Source organism: Salvelinus sp. IW2-2015, linkage group LG19, assembly GCF_002910315.2.
Source record: "Salvelinus sp. IW2-2015 linkage group LG19, ASM291031v2, whole genome shotgun sequence".
In the NCBI taxonomy this organism is placed as follows: Eukaryota; Metazoa; Chordata; class Actinopteri; order Salmoniformes; family Salmonidae; genus Salvelinus; species Salvelinus sp. IW2-2015.
In genome coordinates this window covers 38,012,572-38,036,574 of record NC_036859.1, presented here as the reverse complement: position 1 = coordinate 38,036,574, position 24,003 = coordinate 38,012,572, and the positions used below count along the sequence as shown (strand labels likewise).

The following is a 24,003-nucleotide window of genomic DNA, read 5'->3' as shown; positions in this document are numbered from 1 at the left end:
TCTGATTTCACATCAGGATACCTTTTTTCTCACTAATTATTTTGTTGCTTATGTCAATGTCTTACAATCTTAATGAGACTCTGACTCTGAATCCAGGGGCCTGATGAAGGTCATGACAGAACACAAACACCTGGTGGAGGTGGATCATCTACTTGTGTGCTCCTGGATGTGTCTGCTAGAGTTGGGAGACTTGATGAGCTTTAAATCAGTCATCCATGTGGGTGTCTTGGACACCCTTCAGCAACTCCAGTTCAGTCTTCCAGTCAAGTCTGGAATGTATTACTCTGATTATGTGGTATGTGTCCTCGGTTGAATTCAACTTTTGCTCAAAGTGAGAATGGTGATGTTCTCCTTAACAATGCTATTCAGAGTTTGTTAAAGATTAAGTTGTGATATACTGTACATAACAACAATATATAATTTATCTAGGAACCAGTGGGAAAGTTACTGTCACATCTCATTGACAAAATCACTGGACAACACTTCAGGTAAAGGAATTATATTTTTTACTATAGAGACCTATGTTATATCTAGAGAACATCCAACAATTGAAAATTACATTCCTTAATATATTGTATTATAAATAATTTGATCTTCATGCAGTTACAGAACATGCCGTTACAGAACATCCTGTAATGTTCCTTAACCTCACACATTAATAAAACCTTTTTTGTTATCAGTGATAACAGATATGGAGAATGCTGCTTGAAAACAGCTGTGAGTGTTCTGGGGACAATCTGTAAAGACACTGATTCAGACCGCTGTGAGCTTCCACTGAACTGCCTGCGTCTGGTCAGTCTGATTGCAGAAACTGCCGGAAGCTCCCATCCACAGGTACACCCTATGTGAATGGAAAACATTTTGCTTTCTGAATATCTGGCAGTTCTGAATATCTTTTGCTGTTCATGTCCATGTGATTGAGTACAATACAACACAATATTTCTGTTAGACTAATTCAAATGACATAATGGATATTTCAGTAATTCTCAACTTGTTCATATTCAAATATTTTTCTATTGCTTTATTGAGCACAATTCTTAGTAAAAGTGGTTGAAATGCAAATACATTTTAAATTAGGTATCAGAGAAAAATACGAGTGCTGTTCTGCATAATTATAATATTACTATTATTATATTATTAATAACTCAATTTGATCAATGTCTTGGTTTCCAGTCAGTGAAAAGTACGGAAAACGAAGTTCTGAAGGAGACACTTCAAACAATGAGGGACTGGCGGCGAAAAGCATTCCCAAGCAAATCGGTTAACCATTTTACCTCAAAGAATGAGATTAAGGTAGGAATGTTGGGCTGTGGTTGCATTTTTCTGTATTACCAAATGAGGAGAGAGAGACAAACTTCACACACCAGTCAGAGTTATACTTAAACTACAACTTTAATAATAATTAAGCTTTGCAATAGCATTTTAATTTCAACAATTCACTATCTATAATGAACCATTGAGAGTGCCACCAGAAAAGTACAAAGATCTTTTATAGCCAAGATACACCCCTCTCAACTTACATGACGAATCAAGGCAGATCTTAGGACTGTCACAAAGAAATACTTTTCTTGAGAAAGGAGTATCCCTTAGCACAGATAACATTCGCTATAATTATCACTCAGTTTGGTCTCTAAAACGAGATTCTAATCTCGTTCTTGGTACTTCATAGCACAGAACACATTACCTCATGTTATCTGGAATGCTCTTTAGGTTTTATCACCAAAGACATCGTAAATCTCCTCTGTCAGTGCTATCTCATAGAGGCCATCCTCAGTTGAACACACACACAATACTCTATTCTGTCGATGTAACAAGATATTATAATGTAATACAAGTATTATAACATCATCTTACAAGCATTATAAACATCACCTTGCAATTTTCCACGACAGGGTTTGAAGTTAATCAAGTGCAAGCAATAATCTGTGCAGTTTTAAATCTCGTTAGAAGAATCAGTCAAAAGGATTTAAACATTGCATAGCATTTTGATGTGTACAGTGATTTTGTTTCACAATCAGAGAAGAATTAATCATAAGGGTTATTTTCTCTAGGTCTGGAAAGGTTATCTCAGTCACGTTTGGGAATGAAGAACTCACTGAACGATGGAGAAGTACTTTCTTGAATGATTTCGAAGGAAAACTAAAAAAAAGGTATTGATTAATGTTTAAATAACATTTTTAAACATATTTAAATCCGCAGGATTGGTACATACTTTTCAAATAATTAATGGGAGCAGGTAGCCTAGTGGATAGAGCGTGGGCCACTAAGTGAAGGTTGATAGATCGAATCGCCGAGCTGACAAGGTAAAAATCTGTCATTCTGCCACTGAGCAAGCACAGTTAACCCACTGAGAGAGGGGACGTCTACGTTGGCACGGGCGGGGGGGGCTCAGGTTAGGGGGAGGGGGACAAAGTTGTCCTTACGGGCATCTAGTATTCCACTGGGTGGACTGGAATTATGGCAGCCCCCCCCGCCCCCCCCCTCCCGCTACCTCGTCTGATTCCACGCAGTGGTTGGGTAACTGGCGGAAGACAGATTTCAGTTGAATGCATTCAGTTGTACGACTGACCTTTCCCTTTAATCATACGCTTAGTTCAACTGTCATTCTCCATCAGAACCAAAAAATATAATCTTGTAGACAATGTAATTGTAAAAAAAAGTATAGATTCAAACATAGTTAAAACTATGATTTTGATCTCATTGATGGACCTGTCTATGAAATTAAAAGTGGTTATATTTCTCCAGCCCCACACTTCAGCTGTTTACCAAAACACGTGGCGGGGTGACCGCTTTGTAGTTTTCGATTGCCCCTTGAACAAAATAATAGCCATTTGTACTACTGTGAAAGAGAAAACTGTTGATCGTGTGTGTCCATCAGGAGAAGCCCATGCATCAGATTCAAATCTACTGTGACAAGATCGAAGAAGTGGGCAAGACAAGTCCCTCTTTGTGTAACTCTCTGGAGAAATGTGCCTTGGAGGCAGTCACCGCCATTTGCCAGGCAAGATTACATTTTTTTATGATACTGTATGTACCTCGAATTATAAAATGTATTTGAAGTGCGTATGACAGTAAATGCTTCATCCTATTTGAAAAAGTTGGAATGGTTTTGATGTTGGATTGTGTCTTACCACTTTTCATTATCAGAACAAATCTGATCTTCGTGAGCTGTTGAAGAAACATGACTTCAACAAGTTTGAGAAGCTGATGTCTGTGATAGTCCTGAAGTCCTGGCGCAAAAATGACGATGGACAGTACATCGAGGGCGAGGAGTTGGTGATGGAGCACCTTCTCAGCTGGCCTATGGCCATAAGCATCTTTCGAGTACAAGGTGCATATATTATACATACATTGCAACACATACAAAAATGAAAATAACACATACCTGCCTTTATTGTATCTTGAGCCTTTGCATTCAGAGCCTTGTGTTTGAGTAAGATCATATTATCCCCCATTTCTTTCTACCCACAATTGACACTTTTGTCTACTTTCAGGTGCAAATGGAGCATTGATTAACCGGTTGACAGATGAAGCTAAAGAGCGGATGGCAGTGGCAAGCTCTGCGTTCTGTTCTGTCGCAAAGAAATTCATCAACGGGAAAATCCAGATTAAGACTCTCAATCAAATCCTTGAAAGAAAAATAGAATTCACTGAGTTGCTGAAGATAGGTGATTGTTCTGGGAAATAGTCAACAATAAAACAAAAATATATAGTTAATATTGTTTCACTCCAGATGGAAAAAGAACATCTCAAACTGTAGGATGTGTGTTGACGTCAGTATTTTTCCAAAACAGATGACCTGTGTGACGATGGTCGTTGTCAGGACAGGGACGCCATGAAACGATTACTGAGATGGAGAGAGGAGGAAGTGGAGGCTATCGTCAATGACAAGAAGATGGTTGACAGCCTTCTCATATTTTGCCACAAACTCCAGGAACATCTCAAAAGTGAGTTCAATGTTTTCAACACTGTATATATTTCTTAAGAGCTTATGATATTTGTTTAAGTATTTGCAACAATTTCCTCACGCAAAACAACAGTGGCATATCGCACGGTCTGAACATGCAACGTGTAAAGTATTGGTCCCATGTATCATGAGCTGAAATAAAAGATCCCAGAAATTTTACATAAGCACAAAAAGCTTATTTCTCTCAAATGTTGTGCACAAATTTGTTTACATCCCTATTAGTGAACATTTCTCATTTCCACCGGACAGGTGTGGCATATCAAGAAGCTGATTAAACAACATGATCATTACACAGGTGCACCTTGTGCTGGGGGCAATAAAAGGCCACTCTAAAATGTGCAGTTTTGTCAACAGATGTCTCAAGTTTTGAGGGAGCATGCAATTGGCATGCTGACTGCAGGAATGTCCACCAGGGAAAATTAATCTCATGCTATTTTACAAATTTTGCCATGAGGCTGAGAAACAATGTTGCTGTTTTAGAGCTCAGGGATTCTTAAAAAACTAGTAAAACTAAACTTTCTTTCCACAAAATATTTGTCTTAATATGAACAACATTTGAAATATATATTTGATAGACCAAAGTATCAACTAATACACCATGTAAAGAACAACCTATTTATATACTGTATATTTTTTTCATAAAATGCAACTAATCTGGATTTATGTCAACTGTCAGGCATGACATTTTTACACTCATTGTCAGCAAAGTGTTTTAAAGGCCTTGATTGTAAATTCAAACATTAGATTATTAAAAAATGTCGTACAAATTAGAGGTGACCGATTTTATGATTTTTCAACCGCAGATACCGAGTACCGATTATTGGGGAGCGTTTGCCAGTAGGGTAGTATGTTTTGCGGTGGTTAGACTCAGCTAGTTTCATGAAATTTTGGGAGACGTTACGGTTTTTATAATTGTTATATGTTGGCACAAGGAAATGGGACCTGTAGCTGAATGTATGCAGTAATAGGTTTCGTTTTTCTTCTTTAAGGACAAAAAAGCAACGATTAATCGTCGATAAAAAATAAATAATATTAATGAAATAAAGAGAATAATATATATGTGTTCCGTCCTGGCTGCTGGGCTTTCCCCCTACCTTCGGCCACTGTGTATGGGTGGGTTAGGATTTAATGTGCGTCTATGAGACAAAGTTACACCGGTTGCCTAGTGTTGTTTTATGGTTGCGTGCGTCAGGTATTTTTTGGGCTCGCTACTCCGCCAGTGTCTGGTAGTGTTATCGGTAGGTTTATGTATGTGGGGTTAGGGTTTATGGATGGCTTAGGTGTTCTAAGTTTAATGGTGCGCAAGCTGGGTTAACGTTATGAGCCATAAATGGGCTAGTGTTCTCAGTCTCCACGTCATGCTTGATGTACTGGCCTGTCTCCTGTTGCGCCTCACTACGCTCTGGACACTACGCTGACAGACACACAAACCTTCTTGCCACAGACTCGCATTGATGTGCCATCCTGATGAGCTGCAGCTACCTGAGCCACTTGGTGTGGTTGTTAGACTCCGTCTCATGCTACCACTAGATGAGAGCACCGCCAGCATTCAAAAATGACCAAAACATCAGCCAGGAAGCATAGAACTTGAGAAGTGCTGTGGTCACCACCTGCAGAATCACTCCTTTATTGGGTGTCTTGCAATTGCTATAATTCCACCTTTGTCTATTCCATTTGCACAACAGCAATGTGACATTATTGTCAATCAGTGTTGCTTCCTAAGTGGACAAGTTTGATTTCACAGAAGTGTGATTGACTTGGAGTTACATTGTGTTGTTTAAGTGTTCCCTTTATTTTTTGAGCAGGTATATCATACACACACAGACATTTTTGTATAATACAATTGCAACAATACTGATGAACAATGAACACTTTTATTTTAACTTAATATAATACATAAATAAAATCAACTTAGTTTCAAATAAACATGAGCAGAGCCTGTCTGCATGGTCCCCTGTCAGGCTGCTCCTCCGCGAAAACACAGACCTTATTTAAGAGATCAAAGACATTCTCTATGGATAGACAGATGAGCGTAAAATAACGAAGGAACCCCTTTCAAGTTCAGCCGCAAGTTATTTACAGGAATTATAACGCTTCGACTATTTCTCTCTAAACCATATACCTTTGACTAATCCGGAACTATCACCTCGAAAACAAAACGTTTATTCCGTTACGTATTTTATCTAACGTGGCATCTCTAAGTCTAAATATTCCTGTTACATTGCCACAACCTTCAATGTTATGTCATAATACGTAAAAATCTGGCAAATTAGTTCGCAAAGAGCCAGACGCCCAAACTGTTGCATATACCCTGACTCTGCTGCAGAATGAACGCAAGAGAAATGACACATATTTCACCTGGTTAATATTGCCTGCTAACCTGATTCTATTTTAGCTAAATATGCAGGTTTAAAAATATATACTTGTGTATTGATTTTAAGAAAGGCATTGATTTTTATGGTTAAGTACACATTGGAGCAATGACAGTCATTGATTGATTGTTTTTTATAAGATAAGTTTAATGCTAGCTAGCAACTTACCTTAGCTTACTGCATTCGCGTAACAGGCAGGCTCCTCGTGAAGTGCAATGTAATCAGGTGTTAGAGCATTGGACTAGTTAACTGTATGGTTGCAAGATTGGATCCCCCGAGCTGACAAGGTTAAAAATCTGTCGTTCTGCCTCGTTCCTAGGCCGTCATTGAAAATAAGAATGTGTTCTTAACTGACTTGCCTAGTTAAATAAAGATTAAATACATTTTAATCTCGTGGGCCCCCCTGCCTTGTGGGGGCTGTGTGCTACGCGAGTGACCGATATGTGCAAATTATTAGCAAATTATTTCCCTGAGAAGGAGACGATATATTTAACCACAGTTTAAGTAAACTGTGTGATTCAGTTATAGAATGCACAAATCACCATGAATTTTGGATTGTTATAGTTATTTTGTTCATTGCGTGTGTTTCTTTGCTTGAGGAAATTGTAGCCCTATGACTTGACATGGTTAAGGTTCTCATAAATGCCATATTAATCCACAGTCGACGTGAGAGAGCTGCAGCGCAAAAACCAAGAGAACATAGATCAGATGACGCTGGATGATTTCATGGAAGTTCACAGACTTGACCGTGACTCCGCTAATGTAACTGGGGTGGTCACGTACTTCAACCTGTGTGACGACACCAGGCAGATGGCATCTAGCCTACGTGCTATCAGGGACAGCTACATTTTCACTATGTGTTGGGAGAACCAAGCCAAAGAGCTTTCACACAACCAACTTGACACAGATGAGACAGAAGCAAAGCCTGAGAGGGAGACAGAAGTGTACACTCTCGATCTGATCCACAGCGAAATATTCCAGAGTTGCAACGATAATTACACGAGGATCTATGAGAGTTTGAAATCTGGTACGATACCATTGGAGGAGGTGGATCGCATCTTTGAAGCCTACAAAGACAAGTACAAAGACATGGAAAAAGATCTGAAGATAATGTGCAGGATCAACTCATCTGATGATGGAAAATGGATCAAGAGCAGGGTCCAGCAAATCCAACAATACCATGACCTTCATCTAGCATTGGAATCAGCCAAGGTCATTATGGATGTCAGAGAGACTGTCTGTCCTCAGGGGGACTTCAAAGTGCTACAGACACTGCTAGATATGGTGAGTTGGAAAAATGATCACTTCACAAAAGTGATCTTGGTTCAATATATTAAGCATTTCTACACTCTTAGAAAACAAAAAGGTGCTATCTAGAACCTTAAAGGGTTATTCGACTTTTCCCATATGATAACCCTTTACAGAACCCTTTTGGATTCAATGTAGAACCCTTTCCACAGAGGGTTCTACCTGGAACCCAAAAAGGGTTCTACTTGGAACCCAAAAAGGGTTCTCCTATGGGGACAGCGAAGAACCATTTTGTAAGCCTGTTTTCTAAGAGTGTAGCATTACTATCGTCTATTCATATAAATTATTATGGTGTTTCCAGAACACTGAGGACTTTAAGGAAGAGAGTCTGAATCGCATTGATGACAATTTGCTGGAGATCAAGAAGGATCTTGAGGACATCACAGAACCTCGCAGACAGTGTCTTCGAGAGCTCGGACTGAGGAGAAACTTTGTCAAATGGGTGAAAGAAGCTCTTGAAGGTGAGGTCATACCAGAAGGCAAGGCAGAGAAAGAGCAGCATCAGTAGTAGCCAACTAGTTAGGGTTTCCCATAACGGAACTTAAAACAGTTTTTCTTTTTGCTGTTGCAGACATCAACGAGCTGAAAGTGTTTGTCGACCTGGCCTCCATCTCCGCCGGAGAGAACGACTTGGATGTGGACCGTGTAGCCTGTTTCCATGATGCTGTGCTTGGTTACTCCTCCATGCTCTATGGGCTCCCACCAGATGCCGACTTTCATGCCTTCAAGGAGGCTTTGACAAAACTGTGGAAGGCGCTCGGAAATGACAGCAACATACCAAATAAGCTGGTTAGATGTTATGATAATTATGACATATTTAACATTTTGGGAAAACTTGTCAAACCTGAAGGACTGAGGCCTGTATTTCAACATTGTAGATAATGGATTTTCAGCACTACACTTTCAGAATTGTGTTTTATTTGCAGAGCACCATTTACCGGACATGATATAGTATATAATGTAATAAATTTAGCAGATAGCTTTATCCAAAGCGACTCAGTCGTGCGTCCATTCATTTTTTACTTACGGGTGGACCCGGGAATCGAACCCACTATCCTGTCATTGCAAGTGCCATGCTCTACAGGCTGAGCTACAGAAATAATGCTTGAAAACCCATATTCACAATTGTTTCCTCTCTGATTGCAGCGGGATACTGCACGTCATTTGGAGTGGTTGAAAACGGTGAAGGACAGCCATGGTTCGGTGGAACTCTCTTCTCTATCATTGGCCACGTCCATCAACACAAGAGGCATCTACATTATCAGTGCACAAAACCATAAGAAGGTATGTTCAATAAAATTAGGAAGGTTACTGTGTTTATAAACAACTGAAAGATTAGTTTATATTAGTTTTGTTGGAAGATGTATCTTCGTTAAGGAGTTACCGTCTAGTAGTGTTGAGCGATTACCGACCTCAGAAGGCACTAATCGCTCAGCACTGCTGTCTGTGTTTGTACTCATACAAGGTCTTCAATTTCTTTCTGCTATTGTTTAACAAATATCTGTAAGCACATAAGTAGATGGATGCTTCTTATATTGGGTCTTGTCCATTTTTTGTTTTCTTCAATAGCTGTGTTTAGACACTGCCCTAAAGCTGCAGATTCCAGAGCAGCAGGAGGAAGATCAGATGCGCAACTACTCCTTAGAAGACCTGAGAGATCTGCAGAACAAGCTAATGCTGATGTCTGGAAAGGGGGAACAAAGCCAGATTGAGGTGGATCACTTTACTGAGGTAATGTGATTGGGGACCTTGAGGATCATCACACACCTGAAATAATAATTACTGAAAATATCATGCTATATCAGAATCTTTAAATGAACATACCAGAGATTTATATATTTTATTTGTAATATATGATTTTATGTACAGAAACTGAAGTTTTAAGCAATAACTTGCTTTATCTTCTCAGGTTTTTGACAGTGTCCAGAGGCTAGCTGTAGCGTTTGTAGATCTTTATGCAGCTGGGAACCCACTTTTTAGGTGTTGGGAAGCCAAGATTCACTGTTATACTCAAAGTGATACTGGTATCGTAATGGAATTCAACCTTGGCAACATTCTACAAAACATAATGGTGGAGGGCAATGCAATGGACCATCTTACAGACCTGTGCAGGAAGATAGAGGTGTGTTTGGATGACTGGAACAGATTCATGGACAAACAAAGATCTCAGCACTATTACCTCAACTATTACACCGCAGAGCAGATAGTCTACCTTTGTAATGTGTTGACAGAGAAGAATTTGAACACTAAGTTGGATGAAAAAGTGTTGATGATGCTCTCTTTCATCAAACCTGACTGCTCCGTGTCAGATGTGTGGGAGACGTGGATTACTTTTCAGAACAACATGACAGAAACTGAGCAAGATGATGACACCAGATTTCAGACATTCATTGACCTTCATAATGACATGGAAGACTTTGATTCTTCTTTTGCTGATGAGGGAAAATGTGCCATTGATGTTCTGCAGAGCCTTCTGGATCAGGCTGTTGGTGTACGAAAACTGGATCTGGTCTGGGATGCTTACATGAAAGATATGAGGAGTATTCTCCAGGACTCATTAGACACCAGAAGCTTTGGTAGATTGCTAGAGATGTTGGCCAACAAAGAGAACCAGGAAGAAGATGATGAAGAACCCATGTTTTTAGAACCAAGTGAGAATACAGTCCGGAGAAAGCTCCCAAAAGGCCTCTTCAATTGTCAACCTAATCTCATAATCTGCCCACAAGATGAAATCTTGACTTCAAGCATCTGCTTGTATATGACCAGTGATTATGAGCAGCTGCCTACCTACGATGAAGTCCTCCTGTGTACCCCTGCCACGTCCTATGAGCAGGTGGAGCTTTTCTTCCGCCGATGTCTCACACAAGGCTACTTGGGTGAGAAGATCTATACCCTGCTCTTCGCAGACCAGCTGAGCTATGAGGTGAGCTACGCAGTGGAGAAGTTATTTCAGAAACTGAGTTCATGTTCCACGAGCAACTACAGGCTGGTGATCATCTGCAGCGCAGAAAGAGAGCACACCTACATCCCCTCTGCCTTCAGTCAGTTCAAACGGAACATGGTGCCACAGGAGTCTCTTGAGAGGATTCAGAGATACCTGTCCAGGCATTACACTGTCCCCTCACACCAGACCAGTGCGGCATCTGTGTTCAAAGGTCGACACTTTGTTGGGATTGTGTCTTCCCAGAGGGCTGGAGTTGGTAAGTCATACCATACTGAATTTTTTTTCACTTCATATAGTCCCACAAACCCAAACATGGGTTTTCAAATGTAACCCTGGTATATTTAATATTACGAATGTGTTTTTTTTTTTTACGTGCGTTTTTAATTTCAGTTGCAAGTCTTGAGTTTCAGAAATACTAATAGTTTATACTCTCAACACATATATGAGTTATTTAAGTAGAAATGATTCAATGCCATTTGACCTAGGTCTTTGTAGAGCTGAATCAAATGTGTTATTTATTTGTAGGAAAATCTCTGTACATACAGAGGTTGTATGAAAAACTGGAGGGGACTGTGACAATGGGAACCACATTCCGTAAATGCATTCGCTTAATTGAGCCCAAGGTCGATGAGCATATCATTCTTCAGTCCTTGTTTGAAACGCCAGAGAGCAAGGAACACAAAGTCTTTCATTTTGATGTCACATCCTCGGTAAATATTCCTAGTAAATAACAAGATATTGAAAATAGTTTATGTTTTTCTGTGACAGGAGATTTACTTGCGTGCTTTTGATGTGCTTCAGGTACAGAAAGGCCTGCATGAATTTCTATTCAAACTGTTCTTCCTGCGTTACCTGACGGATTCCGATGGACTGATGTGGAAATGCAGCAACAAGCACTTGTATGTGATTGAGACACTACAATCCACCAATGAACCGCTCAGACATGCTTCAAGATCTGTAAGTGTCAATCTTTTTTTTTTTTTTTTTTTTGTCATGTCACGTGAAACGGTTTGAAGTATAGTGTTAAATAGCCCTACCAAACGCAGACCAGTGGCTAGCTGCTAGCGTGTTAAATGGAATTTTTTTTGTGGTCAAAAGAGATAGAGGAAGATCAGTGTTTTCCGATGTCATTATCTGAAAACACTGATGACATCATCTAGTGTGCATCATGTAATTTTAACCAACTATGAGCAGGAAATATATATATATATATATTACTATGAGCAGGAAATATATATATATATTACTATGAGCAGGAAATATATATATATATTATTAAAGGGGATAGACCTTTTCACATGAAAAAACATGACCTTTTCTACCTTGAAAGTAGTCCGTGGGGTGGAGTCAGCAACCCAAGATTTTACTTTGTTTACTAGTCTACAGTGAATTACGGTTAGCATTGCGTTTAGCTTCATATCATGCATTTTTCATCATCACACTTTTTGCTTTGTCCATAAAATGCTTTTATCTTAATACTTTTATTGTTGACATGCACACTTTTTTGGGGATCATATCAACAGTGGACTAATGAACAAAATACAACAATATTTAATAAATATATCTTTAAATACTTTTTCTGTTAGACAACTCATTTTAGTCATGGAGGTAGTGTTTGTCAAAATACTTAATATGACATGTATTTGTCTGTTTAGGATCCAAAGGGACACTTTCCTCTCTTTGAGGTCTTTCCTAAGGTCTTCTGCCGTCCACCAAAAGAGGTTATGGGGTTGGAAGCGAGAAATGGCGACGATCCAGTACTGGACACTGAGGACCCACTCATGGATGACCAGTGTTTTAGGAGTGAGACCTTTCAAAGACCATACCAGTATCTAACACGGTTCCATAGGGGTGAAAATCTCGACAGCTTCAACTACCAAAGAGTTGAAGGAACTCATGCAGAGTGTCTTCAAATGCTCTTCATCTACTGTGGTATTATTGATCCATCCTGGGCAGAGTTGAAGAACTTTGCTGGATTCCTCAATCTTCAGTTGCTAGACTGTGAGACATCGGATTTCTGCAACTTTGAGTTTGTTGGAGACACTCTTAGGGGATTCAGAAACTTTGTGGTTGACTTCATGATCTTGATGGCCAAGGACTTTGCCACTCCGTCTCTCTGCATCGCTGACCAGAGCCATGGGAAGCAGCCGATGGACACTGAACTCAACGAAAGAGATCTAGCCCCGTTCCTCATCAGGAAGAGATGGGAATCAGAACCTCATCCATACATCTTCTTCAATGATGACCATGTGTCCATGACCTTCATTGGATTTCACCTACGGCTGAACGAGCAAAATGGGGTTGACGCCATCAATCCATTAACAAATGCGGTAATCAAGAGAAACATTATGACCAAAAACCTGTACAATGGCCTCAGACATCAAAGAGTTCCCTTTAACATCGACTTTGACCAACTTTCTCGAGCAGATAAGATTGAGCGTCTATGTAGTGTGCTGGGGACCAAGTGGCCAACAGACCCTGATGAAACGTATGAGCTCACCACCGACAACATACTTAAGATGATGGCCATTCACATGAGGTTCAGGTGTGGCATTCCAGTCATCATAATGGGGGAGACTGGCTGTGGGAAGACACGGCTCGTCAAGTTCCTGTGTGAGTTGAGAAGGAGTGGGGCGCCCACGGAGAACATGAAACTCGTCAAAGTTCACGGTGGAACTACATCTGACATGATCTACAACAAGGTGCGGGAGGCAGAGAAGATTGCGGTTGCCAATAAAGAAAAACACGATTTTGATTCTGTTCTTTTCTTCGATGAAGCTAATACCACTGAAGCAATAAGCAGCATTAAGGAGATCCTATGTGACAACACTGTGCAAGGACAACAACTCAGCTCCCAAACTGGCCTGCAAATCATTGCTGCGTGCAATCCTTACAGGAAACACACAGATGAGATGATCAAGAGGCTGGAGGCAGCTGGTTTGGGGTACAGGGTCCGAGCTGAAGAGACTGAAGAAAGACTTGGATCAATCCCTCTTCGTCAGCTGGTGTATAGGGTCCAAGTGTTGCCCCCGAGCATGATCCCTCTGGTGTGGGACTTTGGGCAACTCAGTGATCACACAGAGAAAATGTACATCCAGCAGATTGTACAGAGAGTTGTGGAAACAAATTCAATCAACAGAGGATCCATCAGGATGATCACTGATGTGCTGTCGTCATCACAGGGATTTATGAGAGAGAGGAAAGACGAATGCAGCTTTGTCAGTCTCAGGGATGTGGAGCGCTGCATGCAAGTATTTGTGTGGTTCTACAACAACCACTCACTGTTTCAGGATGAGTTAAAAGCATTCCTCCAGAAACAACCCCAGGAGGAGAGGAGCAGGAGTGACCAGCTACACTCACCTGCCAGTGATCCAGTTGTTTGGTCACTGTTGATGTCTGTTGGTGTATGTTATCAAGCCTGTCTAGAAAAAAAAAAAGGTGAATACCAGACCGCAATCTGCAAATTCCTTCCCCAAGTCACCCCAAAGCAGATGAAGCAGGAAATCTCAGTCATGCAGGATCTTCTCCTAAGCGGTGTCCCAATGGGAGAGACAATAGCAAGAAACAAGGCTTTGAAAGAGAATGTCTTCATGATGGTGATCTGTATCGAGTTACGAATCCCCCTGTTTTTGGTTGGCAAGCCTGGGAGCTCCAAATCTCTGTCTAAAACTCTGGTTGCAGATGCCATGCAGGGCCAAGCTGCACATTCTGAACTGTACAAAAGGCTGAAACAGGTTCACCTGGTGTCCTTCCAGTGCAGCCCTCACTCCACGCCAGAGGGCATCATCAACACTTTCAGACAATGTGCCCGCTTCCAAGAGAGCAAGAATTTGGAGGAGTACATCTCTGTTGTTGTGCTAGATGAGATTGGATTGGCAGAGGACTCCCCAAAAATGCCTCTGAAAACATTGCACCCTTTACTGGAGGAAGGCTGCATTGATGATGAGCCACTGCCTCATAAGAGAGTAGGATTCATTGGCATCTCCAATTGGGCCTTGGACCCTGCCAAGATGAACAGAGGCCTCTTTGTGTCCCGTGGTGACCCAGACCAAAATGAGCTACTTGAGAGTGCGAAAGGCATATGCTCATCTGACAAGATGATTCTGGAGAAGGTTAAGCACCTCTTCACACCTTTCTCCCAAGCATATATGACGACTTGCAAGAAAGGCAAAGGGTTTTTCGGTCTACGAGATTACTATAGTCTGGTGAAGATGATGTTCGCCATCACCAAGGCCTCTAAGCAGAGCCCCAGTACAGGTAATATCATTGAAGCAGTCCTAAGGAACTTCAGTGGTAGAGATGATGTGGACGCAGTGCGTATATTCACCAAAGAGCTGCCGGGCCAATTCATTCAACCTGATTTGGATGGCATCAGCACTATTGATCTGGTGAAACAAAACATWRTTYCMATTTRCCAAGAYGAGGAGTGCCGATAYCTYCTTGTCCTCACCAAAAACTATGCGGCCCTCCAGATTCTCCAGCAGACATTCTTCTCAGACCACAACCACCCAGAGATCATCTTTGGTTCCAGCTTCCCAAAGGATCAAGAGTACACTCAGATCTGCAGAAATATCAACCGAGTGAAGATCTGCATGGAAACTGGCCAGACTGTTGTGCTTCTGAACCTTCAGAATCTGTACGAAAGTCTCTACGACGCTCTCAACCAATACTATGTTTCACTTGGGGGTCAGAAGTATGTTGATCTTGGATTGGGAACCCATCGTGTGAAGTGCAGAGTTCACAAAGACTTCCGGCTAATTGTCATTGAAGAGAAAGAGGTGGTCTACAAGCAGTTCCCAATTCCCCTGATAAACCGTCTGGAAAAGCACTACCTGGACATCAACACTGTTCTCAAGAAGGACCAGAAGGAGATTGTCGAACAACTAAAGGAATGGGTCAAACACTTTGTCTCCTTGAAAAGTCAACAGTCCAAAACAGACCGCTACAAGCCACATGATGTCTTCATTGGTTACCACTCAGACACATGCTCCTCTGTGGTCCTGCAAGTGACTGAGAAGATGAAAACTGAGTCTGACGAATCTGACACTCAGAGGAGAGTCCTGGATGAAGCCAAACTTATCATGCTGAACTGTGCAACTCCAGATTCTGTCATTCGACTTGACGGGACTAAATTATCTGATGATGAGACCGAGAACCTGACGCAAGTCTATTTTGAGGAGCAGAATCATCATTCCCTGGCAGACTTCATTGCCTCTCACACACAAGAGGAGGAATGGTTGCATTACTACTTTACAGAGGTAATTCACTTGAATCTTATCTTTTTAAGAATATATCTTGAATAGAATGCATCTTATATTGCTCATAAATCGTTTTTTGCTCTTTTTGAAGGTCACAACATTTTCCCGGCTATTGACAGCAGCAGATATCCATCAGCTGCAGAACATCACAGAGCGTTGCGACTTCAAGCTTCTCTCGCTGCAACAGTTTGACACAGAGCATTCCTTCCTCAAAGAAATCAGGTCTGCTTAACATTTTGAAGAGAAGCTCAGTATATAGGGTTGCACAATTCCAATTACTATCCCAAAATGTTTTCCAGTATTCCTGGTTGGAAGATTCCTGGATTTCCTGCTTATTCCGTTCTGATTCCAGGCGTTTTCCAATCAGGATTTCTGGGAATTCTGGGAAAGTTACCAGAATTTTGCAACCCTAATTGTATCACTTGTGCGTGTCACCTTGTAGATCATTCATAAGAATGGTACAGGATTAGGAAAATAACTGTGTTCTCTCTAGGCAATTTCTTGACTCCACATCTGCCGACAAAGTCCTCATCATCCAAACAGACTATGATGAGGACTCCCAGAGCATGAACATTCTGGCATCTGCCAAGTGAGTGATTCTCATTTAGATTTGTCGTCACAACTATTGGAGAGAACTAAACTGAAGTATGAGGTTACACTTGTTGTATTTTTTTCATTTAAATGTTTGATCTTTGAATCTCCTCAGATATTCATCCATAAATGAAATAAACAAATCAAAAGAAGGTGACAATGGAAGGGTGTTTGTATACTTTGTTACCAAACTGCCCCGAATTAAAGGTGGAACCTCCTATGTTGGATTTCATGGAGGTGAGTTTGTGTTAAAAGCTATAAAACAGGCTGATTTAATGGTATGATCTAGCATCCCACAAAGAAATGATCTGTTCTGAAATGCTTTCAATATTTACCGGGATTCAAAATACAAAAAAGGCACTTGCACATGTGAGCAATCTTTTTTTGTAGGTGCATGGTAAAAATTGAATAACATGAAAGAAAAGAGAGAGCAGCATACAGCTCTTGCTAGCGTCACTGTTCTTTATCAAGCTTATAGTATCGTCCGCGCTTTGACAAAAGGCCTTGAGGCACGATGCGTAAAGTTTAATAAAGAACAGTGATACTAGCAATAGCAGTATGCCGGGTTTCTCTTTAATATTTACCGGTATGCAATTTTCCATCCTCTTTTTCTTTGCAAAGGACCCTGGAAATCAGTTCACATTGACGACCTTAGAAAATCCAAAGAGTTTGTATCAGACGTCCAGTCCTTGAGAAAGCTACCCATCAGCCAACTTTTTGAGAAAATTGAAGAGCCGTCCGAGGGTACATTTTACTTGAATTATAAATGATAAATATCCAAAATTACTTAAATACAATTTTTTATGGGCAGCCCCAGTAGGAAGAGAACCCATGACCCTTTCATTGCAAGTGCCATGCTTTACCAACTGTTATTATACACAGTAGCACAAATGCCATAGTTGAGAATTGACTGTAAATAATCCTAGATAATTCGTTTTTTCATAGTATTCTTTCTTGTTCCAGCAATGCAAACAGATGACACATACATCGAGGCACATGGGGTAGAGCACTCTGTAAGTAATGTATACTACATATTGTATACAAGTTTGTATTCCAGTTCTTAATTATGATATGCAGGTGCTTCTGGTTTCTGTAAACCTAACAAGGTATGAGGTGTGTTATTCATGTGAGCATGTTGTTGTTTCAGGCTGAGTTTGATGCCACAGATCTGATGCGAAGCTGTGTGCAGAGTGCAGTGAGCATGCTCAGAGATCAGGAGGACAGTGGAGCTCTCAGCACCAGGAGGGTTGAGATCCTGCTGACACTTCTGGACGATAGCGAGGACCTGAAAGGTTACTGACCCACAATATTTCCATTGTGTTACTGTAGTTTCAGTGATAACGAGGACATGAAAGGTTACGGAACCACAATATTTCCTGTGTTTTACCGTAATTTCAGTGATAACGAGGACATGAAAGGTTACGGAACCACAATATTTCCTGTGTTTTACCGTAATTTCAGTGATAACGAGGACATGAAAGGTTACGGAACCACAATATTTCCAGTGTGTTACAGTAGTTGCAGTGGTTAAAGACAAGACTTAGAACCCTCTCACTTGAAAAAAAAATACTATAGTTCACTATAAAATATTACAGTACTTGCTATAGAATTCTGTAATAAACTAGAACAGTATGCTACACACTGTAGTATCCCTCGATCGTGTAGTGCTTTTGTTGTATTATGTGTAAGGGATAAACGCCAACGTTCTGTACATTACCTTGGAAATAATGGACGAGGCAGCGGCACAAGGCAGAGCCGAGTCCTCTTGCGGAGTTCGTTTTTCCAATGTAATGTGCAGAAAGGAGCCGTTTATTCCGCTTATATCATTAGTTGCCAAAGAAAATAATATTAAAGCACACATTTAACGGTAGAACAAAAAAAAGTTGATATTTCAATGTTTATAAAAACTTTCTCATCTTTTGGTTGCTAGAGACGCGACCCAGTCGTTTGTTCGATTAGTTTGATATTGATGGTTCTATATGTGTTTCTTCGATATTTTCACTGGCAACGTTCTTATCCTCTTTTGCTAACTAGCCAAATAGCTACGGCTAACGCAGTTACGAACTCTGCAGCCAGAATAACAGCAAAGTAGCTGCATTTGCGTTTGTTTAAGCTGTTCTCTATTGACATTCATTTGGATACATCCATATCAATCTGATGATGCCTGATTTTGCCTGGCATAGCTAGAAAAGTTTGCCTTCTTGTCAGGACACTTGACACTGTTCTTTACAAGGAGATTGCATTACGTATCAAACACTAGGCTAGAACCTAGCTAAATAATTTGTTGAACCTGTAAATAAAAAAATAGCAATTGCTGAAAACGGCTGGTCAAACTAGAAACATGAGGCAGTATTTGACAGCATAGCGCCACTAAACTAGAAACGTGGGAGGATTTGACAGCATAGCACCACTAAACTAGAAACGTGGGAGTATTTGACAGCATAGCGCCACTTGCATCATGACTGCAACAGTAGAGACGAGAGAAATTAATGTTCATCACTCATCATGTTAGGTCATCAGATGCTCCAAAAAAAGTAGCTAACTAGCTGAGTTTTTCCTTGTTAGACCTGTGTTTACAATGTATCCTATTTTGGTTTGTGTGGTTGTTGGTTTACCTTTCTGTAACTTTGTAGCAAGTACAGTCTGCATGTGTAGGTGTTCCGATGTATATTTTCCAACTGTCCATTATCTGGTTTTAATGCCCATTCTAGAATGCCCTTCTAGCCAATCAGAAACAAGTATTCAACAATACTGTAGTATAATGTAGAATAACTATACTACACACTGTAGTATCCCTCGATCATGTGTAGTACTTACGAATGTTGTAGAAAACTACAGTAAATACTATATGATTTTATACACAAAACACACTGTAGTAAATAGTACAGAAATGTCTGCAAAAACACAACACTTACATTTTTTTTTTAATAGTAAATACTACTGTATTTAATTTGCATATACCCTGCCCATTCCCATCCCCATATCCCAATTTGTGCCACCCATAAGTTGGAAACCTGCATGCCAAGTATAGACCATATTTTGTGTTCCTTACAGGTTATACAAAAGAGCAGAATCTCTGAACTATCCGTTCAGACCCCAGTCCTACCTACCTACAGGTTATGGATAATGTAATCTTTTAGTATTTCTCCAGTAGGTTTCCTCAAGGAGAAAGCCTGCACCTCTATGTCAAAGATAGTAAAACAAAAACACTATAGTAAATACTACCGTAATATTTGCAAAGAACACGACACAATATTAGTCTGCAGAAGCACTACAGCAAATACTACAGTATACTACAATCCGCAAAATCACATTTTATTTGTCACATACACATGGTTAGCAGATGTTAATGCGAGTGTAGCGAAATGCTTGTGCTTCTAGTTCCGACAATGCAGTAATATCCAACGAGTAATCTAACCTAACAATTTCACAACAATTACCTTATACACACAAGTGTAAAGGAATGAATAAGAATATGTACATAAAAAAATATATGAATGAGTGATGGTATAGAACGGCATAGGCAAGATGCAGTGGATGGTATAGAGTACAGTATATACATATGAGATGAGTAATGTAGGGTATGTAAACATTATATGAAGTGGCATTGTTTAAAGTGGCTAGTGATACATTTATTACATACATGTTTCCATTATTAAAGTGGCTGGAGTTGAGTCAGTATGTTGGCAGCAGCCACTCAATGTTAGTGGTGGCTGTTTAACAGTCTGATGGCCTTGAGATAGAAGCTGTTTTTCAGTCTCTCGGTCCCAGCTTTGATGCACCTGTACTGACCTCGACTTCTGGATGATAGCGGGGTGAACAGGCAGTGGCTTGGGTGGTTGTTGTCCTTGATGGTCTTTTTGGCCTTCCTGTGACATCAGGTGGTGTAGGTGTCCTTGAGGGCAGGTAGTTTGCCCCCGGTGATGCGTTGTGCAGACCTCACTACCCTCTGGAGAGCCTTACGGTTATGGGCGGAGCAGTTGCCGTACCAGGCGGTGATACAACCCGACAGGATGCTTTCGATTGTGCATCTGTAAAAGTTTGAATGTTTTTGGTGACAAGCCATAGTTCTTCAGCCTTCTGACGTTGAAGAGGCGCTGCTGCGCCTTCTTCACCACACTGTCTGTGTGGTTGGACCATTTCAGTTTGTCCGTGATGTGTACGCCGAGGAACTTAAAACTTTCTACCCTCTCCACTACTGTCCCATCGATGTGGATAGGGGGTTGCTCCCTCTGCTGTTTCCTGAAGTCCACGATCATCTTTTTTGTTTTGTTGTGAGGTTATTTTCCTGACACCACACTCCGAGGGCCCTCAACTTCTCCCTGTAGACAGTCTCGTCATTGGTAATCAAGCCTACCACTGTAGTGTCGTCTGCAAACTTGATGATTGAGTTGGAGGTGTGCATGGCCACGCAGTCGTGGGTGAACAGAGAGTACAGGAGAGGGCTCAGAACGCACCCTTGTGGGGCCCCAGTCTTGAGGATCAGCGGGGTGGAGATGTTGTTACCTACCCTCACCACCTGGGTGCGGCCCGTCAGGAAGTCCAGGACCCAGTTCCCAGGGTCTCGAGCTTGATGACGAGTTTGGAGGGTACTATGGTGTTAAATGCTGAGCTGTAGTCGATGAACAGCATTCTCACATAGGTATTCCTCTTGTCCAGATGGGTTAGGGCAGTGTGCAGTATGATTGCGATTGCGTCGTCTGTGGACCTATTGGGGCGGTAAGCAAATTGGAGTGGGTCTAGGGTGTCAGGTAGGGTGGAGGTGATATGGTCCTTTACTAGTCCCTCAAAGCACTTCATGATGACGGAAGTGAGTGCTACGGGGCGGTAGTCATTTAGCTCAGTTACCTTAGCTTTCTTGGGAACAGGAACAATGGCGGCCCTCTTGAAGCATGTGGGGACAGCAGACTGGGATAAGGATTGATTCAATATGTCCGTAAACACACCAGCCAGCTGGTCTGCGCATGCTCTGAGGACGCGGCTGGGAATGCCGTCTGGGCCTGCAGCCTTGCGAGGGTTAACACGTTTAAATGTTTTGCTCACGTCGGCTGCAGTGAAGGAGAGCCCGCAGGTTTTGGTAGTGGGCCGTGTCAGTGGCACTGTATTGTCCTCAAAGCGAGCAAAGAAGTTGTTTAGTCTGTCTGGGAGCAAGACATCCTGGTCCGCGACGGGGCTGATTTTCCTTTTATAGTCCGTGATTGACTGTAGACCCTGCCACATACCTCTCGTGTCTGAGCCGTTGAATTGCGACTCTACTTTGTCTCTATACTGACGCTTAGCTTGTTTGATTGCCTTGCGTAGGGAATAGCTAAACTGTTTGTATTCGGTCATGTTTCCGGTCACCTTGCCCTGATTAAAACCAGTGGTTCGTGCTTTCAGTTTTGCATGAATGCTGCCATCAATCCACAGTTTCTGGTTTGGGAATGTTTTAATAGACACTGTGGGTACGACATCGCCGATGCACTTGCTAATAAACCCGCTCACCGAATCAGCGTATTCATCAATGTTGTTGCTTGCCGCAATGCGGAACATATCCCAGTCCACGTGATCGAAGCATTCTTGAAGCGTGGAATCCGCTTCATTAATTACTTTACTATATACTACAGTTTTCTTTTACTACAGGATTTATACTATAGTTAACTGTAAATACTACAGTATATACTACAGTAAAGTAAGCAAAAACACTTTTTTATGTCTGTAAAAACACTACAGTAAATACTACAGTATACTACAATCCCCCAAAACACTACATTCATTACTCTAGTATTTACTACAGTTTTTCTTTTACTACAGTAATTTATACTATATTTAGCTGTAAATACTGCGGTATACTACAGTCAAATCCGCAAAAACACTACAGTGAATACTATAGTACTTTTTATTATAAAGGAGCTCTAAATCAAAAAATAGAACGTCTGTGACGAACAATTATCTCAGATTGTAACGGCAAGCAAATACTCTAACTAAAGGTAACTGGCTTTTACATGAATTTATATGCTTGATTTCTGTATTGTGCCCTTAAGCTACGTTCCTGACAACCCTGAGAAGCCGTCTTCACTCTCTTCTGGAGAACCGTGAGAGAAACATCCCCTCCCCCAAGTACTGGGTGTTAACGGAGGCATCCAACATCGATGCTCTTCAGGAGGGGGGTACCTTCACGTATGTTAATCAATGATACTGCACTACTCTGCATATGGAATATCTATAATTTCATTCATTTTCAAATGGTTATTTGGTCTTGTCATTGTTCAGAAGTATAGTCAGTTCATACTGTATTTGTTCCACAGACAAACTCTATGGAAGAAAATCCAAGCAGTGGTCACACCCCTCTTGGCCCAGTTGGTCTCAGTCATTGACAGGGACTGTAATCTTGACCTTCTGCTGGACAGCAACAGTGGGGATGAAGTCAGAAACCTGTGGCTGAAGATATTCGGCAGTAACGAGATGCTTGATATTCCTAACGTTGATCTCAAGTGAGTGATTTATGTGTGATGATACACATACTGGATTAAGAAACCGACTGGACTGCCTGGAGTCCTTGTATGATGTGTAAGGTTTTTATGTAGCCTGTGTTGTGTCTCAGTGGAACAGGTAGATGTCACTGCTCACAAACTCCCCATTTCCCACAGTTCTGAGTCTAAGACCATCCTGGTGCAGAGCCATGTCACAGCTGAGAGGACCATGTGCTGCACTATGCCATTTAGCTGGAGGATCAGAGATATCCTGGATGAACTATTGATTCAAACTCAGCAGACCAGAGGTAAATAATTTAATGCTTTAATTCAAACTTTAAAAAAATAAATGAAAGATACATTTAGATAACAATTGTATAGCTTATGCAAATGTAATACATTATTTGTAAAAATGTGTATTTCTTAACTCTCATGTGGGACTACTTACAGTATTTAGTTGTATAAACTCAATCTTTTACATTTTTTTTTCTTGGTAGGACGTGTCGAGGTGTTCTTTGAGAAAATCCCCCTTGGTCAGTATCTGGCTACATTGGGTGAGAAACTGCAGAGGGAATTTTTCCAAAGGTACCTGCAGGACTTCATTGCCATGACGATGAAAGTGGCTTCGGAGGCGGAGTTAAAGGTATGCCTTTGCAACATCATCATGTTTTCAATACATACAAATAGTAAAACAATTAGGTTCCATTTATAGAAAGGTCCTTTTTATTTACTGTCAAATATGATAATAATATGGCTACCCATCAATTAGGTGATCCTAATGAATACATGTAATACTATTTTCCCAGCATCTGTGTGAAGCCCTGAGCTGCTGTGTGAATGAGCTCCAGAGGCGACGAAAAGCTCCAAGTGAAGAGATTCCCTCCCTGCCCCTGATCCACACTGCCTACAACATGTACCGTACCCGTCTGCACAACCTCACCAGGATGATGTCGTTGCAACCACAGGTGGTTCATCACTTGCAGAGAATCACACTAGTGAAGGACAGCCCAGAGATGGTAAGAATCACACTAGTGAAGGACAGCCCAGAGTAAGAATCACACTAGTGAAGGACAGCCCAGAGTAAGAATCACACTAGTGAAGGACAGCCCAG

The 24,003-nt window shown here is 41.1% G+C and overlaps 1 protein-coding gene across 1 annotated transcript in view; it reads left to right on the top strand.

Moving 5' to 3' along the window:
* Window positions 1–24,003, top strand: part of LOC111979105 (E3 ubiquitin-protein ligase rnf213-alpha) — a 58,652-nt gene that overhangs the window by 10,560 nt on the left and 24,089 nt on the right. Inside the window, 29 exon segments of the mRNA XM_070449058.1 lie at window positions 97–295; window positions 430–488; window positions 681–834; window positions 1,174–1,293; window positions 2,062–2,143; window positions 2,874–3,001; window positions 3,148–3,331; window positions 3,495–3,668; window positions 3,795–3,947; window positions 7,001–7,623; window positions 7,949–8,108; window positions 8,219–8,436; window positions 8,794–8,931; window positions 9,217–9,378; window positions 9,557–10,847; window positions 11,117–11,301; window positions 11,393–11,548; window positions 12,247–15,849; window positions 15,941–16,071; window positions 16,343–16,438; window positions 16,556–16,677; window positions 17,062–17,184; window positions 17,404–17,453; window positions 17,588–17,732; window positions 22,464–22,599; window positions 22,728–22,913; window positions 23,070–23,200; window positions 23,390–23,535; window positions 23,699–23,908. Of these exon segments, the coding sequence (XP_070305159.1) occupies window positions 97–295; window positions 430–488; window positions 681–834; window positions 1,174–1,293; window positions 2,062–2,143; window positions 2,874–3,001; window positions 3,148–3,331; window positions 3,495–3,668; window positions 3,795–3,947; window positions 7,001–7,623; window positions 7,949–8,108; window positions 8,219–8,436; window positions 8,794–8,931; window positions 9,217–9,378; window positions 9,557–10,847; window positions 11,117–11,301; window positions 11,393–11,548; window positions 12,247–15,849; window positions 15,941–16,071; window positions 16,343–16,438; window positions 16,556–16,677; window positions 17,062–17,184; window positions 17,404–17,453; window positions 17,588–17,732; window positions 22,464–22,599; window positions 22,728–22,913; window positions 23,070–23,200; window positions 23,390–23,535; window positions 23,699–23,908 (9,265 nt within the window).